The sequence below is a fragment of the Cystoisospora suis genome, assembly GCF_002600585.1.
Source record: "Cystoisospora suis strain Wien I chromosome Unknown contig_2724, whole genome shotgun sequence".
Taxonomy (NCBI): Eukaryota; Apicomplexa; class Conoidasida; order Eucoccidiorida; family Sarcocystidae; genus Cystoisospora; species Cystoisospora suis.
The window spans coordinates 1-3,041 of NW_027155520.1; the positions used below are offsets into that span (position 1 = coordinate 1).

General features: G+C 47.2%; 1 protein-coding gene across 1 annotated transcript in view; it reads right to left on the reverse strand.

The window, feature by feature from the left end:
• Positions 1-695: 695 nt before the first annotated feature.
• Positions 696-3,041, reverse strand: part of CSUI_005617 (retrotransposon nucleocapsid related) — a gene marked incomplete at its 3' end in the record, with an annotated part of 4,354 nt that continues 2,008 nt past the window's right edge. The window contains exons 3-4 of the mRNA XM_068065788.1: positions 2,243-2,655; positions 696-1,828 (exon numbers count right to left, since the gene is read on the reverse strand). Of these exons, the coding sequence (XP_067922236.1) occupies positions 696-1,828; positions 2,243-2,655 (1,546 nt within the window). The remainder of the gene's footprint in view (positions 1,829-2,242; positions 2,656-3,041) is intronic.

Sequence of the window (3,041 nt, forward strand, 5' to 3'; positions counted from 1 at the left end):
GGGTGGCGGAGTACCACCCTCGGTGATGTGTGCGGTCCGGCTTACCTTGCTAGTGACCTCTGGTGGACCGGGCTCCCGACCCCCGGTGTCCGGACCCGCGCTGCACAAATAGCTAGTCACTTAGTCACTGCAGCTAACCAACTGCCACTGCATGCGACTATATGCGGTAGCCGTATTTCCTGCTACTTCTAGCGGTTAGTCGTATAGTTGGTTAATACTGGATGCTATGACTCACACACGTACTCTCTGTTTCTCCATTCCCGCTTAGCTGACACAGTGTTTCAAACTTGAACTTGCTAACTAAGTTCCTACTGTGTGAGTCTCCACTTGTTTTGCTTTTTAGCCCTTGTCCGTCTAACCTTACAATTCCTTTATCAGGTTACTCCCTTAGTTCCCCTCATAGCCATTCACAGACGTATTCTCATACACACAGGACGTAGTTGTCTCTCACTTGCACCCTTGCTCTCATCTGCAGTGGGGTGACTTCCCTTCCCTCGTGGTAATTTTAGCCCTCTGGCTTCCCTAATCCATCCTATGTTCTCCCTTTCCAACTCGTAGTGCTCTAAACCTTCTCCTTCTTTCTATTCTTGTACCATCCTTCCGGGTTCACTCGTAGCTTGTCTCCATCAGAGGCTTCGCCTCTGACACCCCTTCCCTCTCACGGAAAGAACCTCGCACGATGTGAGGCTCGTTCCTCAAATTCTCCCCCCTCCTCTGCTGGCGTTGGCCCTTAGTCTTTTTCGTAAGTATCGTTGTAGAGTCTTCTTTGCGCCACTGAGATTACTCTCGGGCTCCCACGTTGTAGAACCATCGGTCCACTTAATGAGAAAGAAGCGTGTCTGGTTCTCTTCCTTTTGATCTAGGATGCCTTCGATTGTATATTCTTGTTCTGCTACTGGGTCTTGCTCCGGTGGGCTGCGCTTAAGGTTGGGAGGCTCCTGGACTACTGGCGCCAGTAAGGAATTGTGAAAGACGGGGTGTATTAGCATCGACTTCAGAAGCTCGAGTCTCGCTGCACTTGGCCCATACATCTTGATAATCTTGAATGGCCCTATGAACTTTGGCTTCAAGGCCTTCGATTCCCCTTCCATGTCTAAATTTATGGTGTTTAACCAGACTTCTTGACCCACTTGGAATGATACGTCTCTTTGCTTTGTATCGGCGTATCGCTTCTGATACTCCTGCGCTTTTTTGAGTTCTCTTTTCGCTCGTTGTACCTGCACATGCGCTTTCCAAGGGAAAAGTAATTCAACACTTTGGTTAGGGATTGCGAACTTCTTACATAATGGCTTGCTTGGCGTAAACCCATATAACAATTCAAACGGTGTCGCCTTTGTGCTTGCATGCACCGTACTATTATATGCAAATTCCAACAATGGTAACAGATCTGCCCACCTGGTATCATCACCCGAAATAGAACATCGTAACATCTGCTCGATTGTTTGATTCGTGCGTTCCGCTTGTTCATCCGTCTGCGGATGGTGGGCTGTGGACATCTTTTGTTCTATAGCTAAACGTTTGCACATAAAACGCCAATCCTCACTTGTGAACTTTGTATCTCTATCACTGACAATCGCACTGGGAACTCCATGTAATCGGATCACTTCACGTACTAACAGAATTGCAATGTCCTCTGCGGACGCACTGTGCTTCGTTGGGACGAAATGGTTTATCTTGGTAAGCCTACATACACTTGTCAATATGGCATCCCATCCTTCCTTCGTTCTCGGTAACCCCACGATAAGATCAATCGCAATTTCTTTCCACGGCATGTTTGGGATGGGTAACGGTTGCAGCAAACCACCAGGTCGTAAATGGAAGACTTCCCCTTTGCACATTGTACACACGATTCAACAAACAACACAATTTCATAATCCATCTTAGGCCACCAAAATATTTGACGTATTGCAGCACGTGTACGTTCAAATCCCGGGTGCCCTGACAATATGTGGTCATGAAAGTGACAGCACACCTCTTTCTTAAGTTGGTTTTCCGGTACACAGACTTTCCAACCTCCCTTTGTTAATGCCCATAGATACTTGTGCTCCCACATATACCTTTTACCCTCATAAACTACTTCTTTACCCACTTCTTTATCATTCCTGTCCGCCTTACATAGTTGTACTATCTTCTTGGATGTATCATACTTGCTGTATTCTTTCAGCCCATCTCGCTTCTTCCGTAGTCAATTTGACCCAGCGTCCTGTTCCTTTCGAGATTACTCCCACAAAAGCTGGTCTACGACTCAATGCATCCGCAACCACATTTTGCTTCCCCGGTTTGTAAACCACCTCAATATCGAAATCTGCCAGTCTATCTAACCAATATCCTAGTCGCGGCGTTACGTTCTTCTGCCTTAAGATTCGTCCTAATGTTGCATGATCTGTCTCGGTGCGAACTTTCTTCGTTCCTATTAACTGTTTCCACTTCATGAGTGCATAGATTACCGCGAGTGGTTCGGATTCATATGCAGGTGTAAACTGCTCACGGGGTCCTAGCTTCTTTGACTCGAAAGCTATTGGATGTCCCTCCTGCTCTAACACCGCTCCGATAGCATATTTCGATGCATCAGCCTTAATCGTCAGCTCCTCATCTGGATCATATATTTGAGTAGTGTCACGGCCGCTAGCGCATCCTTCAAACGTTGCACGGCTTCTGTATGTTTCGGCCACCACGTCATGTCACTCTCTTCCCGTAACAACTCATGTAACGGATGCGCCCACTTACTGAAGTTAGGTATTAATCTACGATAATAGCCTACCCACCCGAGAAATCCTCGTAGCTGCTTCCTATCAAGTAGCTCTACAGGCCACTTCTGCACTGCTTCGACCTTCTCCGGGTCGGGTTCCACACCTCCCGGTTCGATGACGAAGCCCATGTACTGCACCTTCTGCGTCACTAACTCACACTTAGACAGTCCCACAAAGGGTCTGGAGTCTCGCATTTGTTGCAACACATTTTTAAGATGAGCATAATGCAACTCCTTAGTTTTGGAGTAAATCAGCACGTCATCCAGACACACGACCACATATTCATCAAGC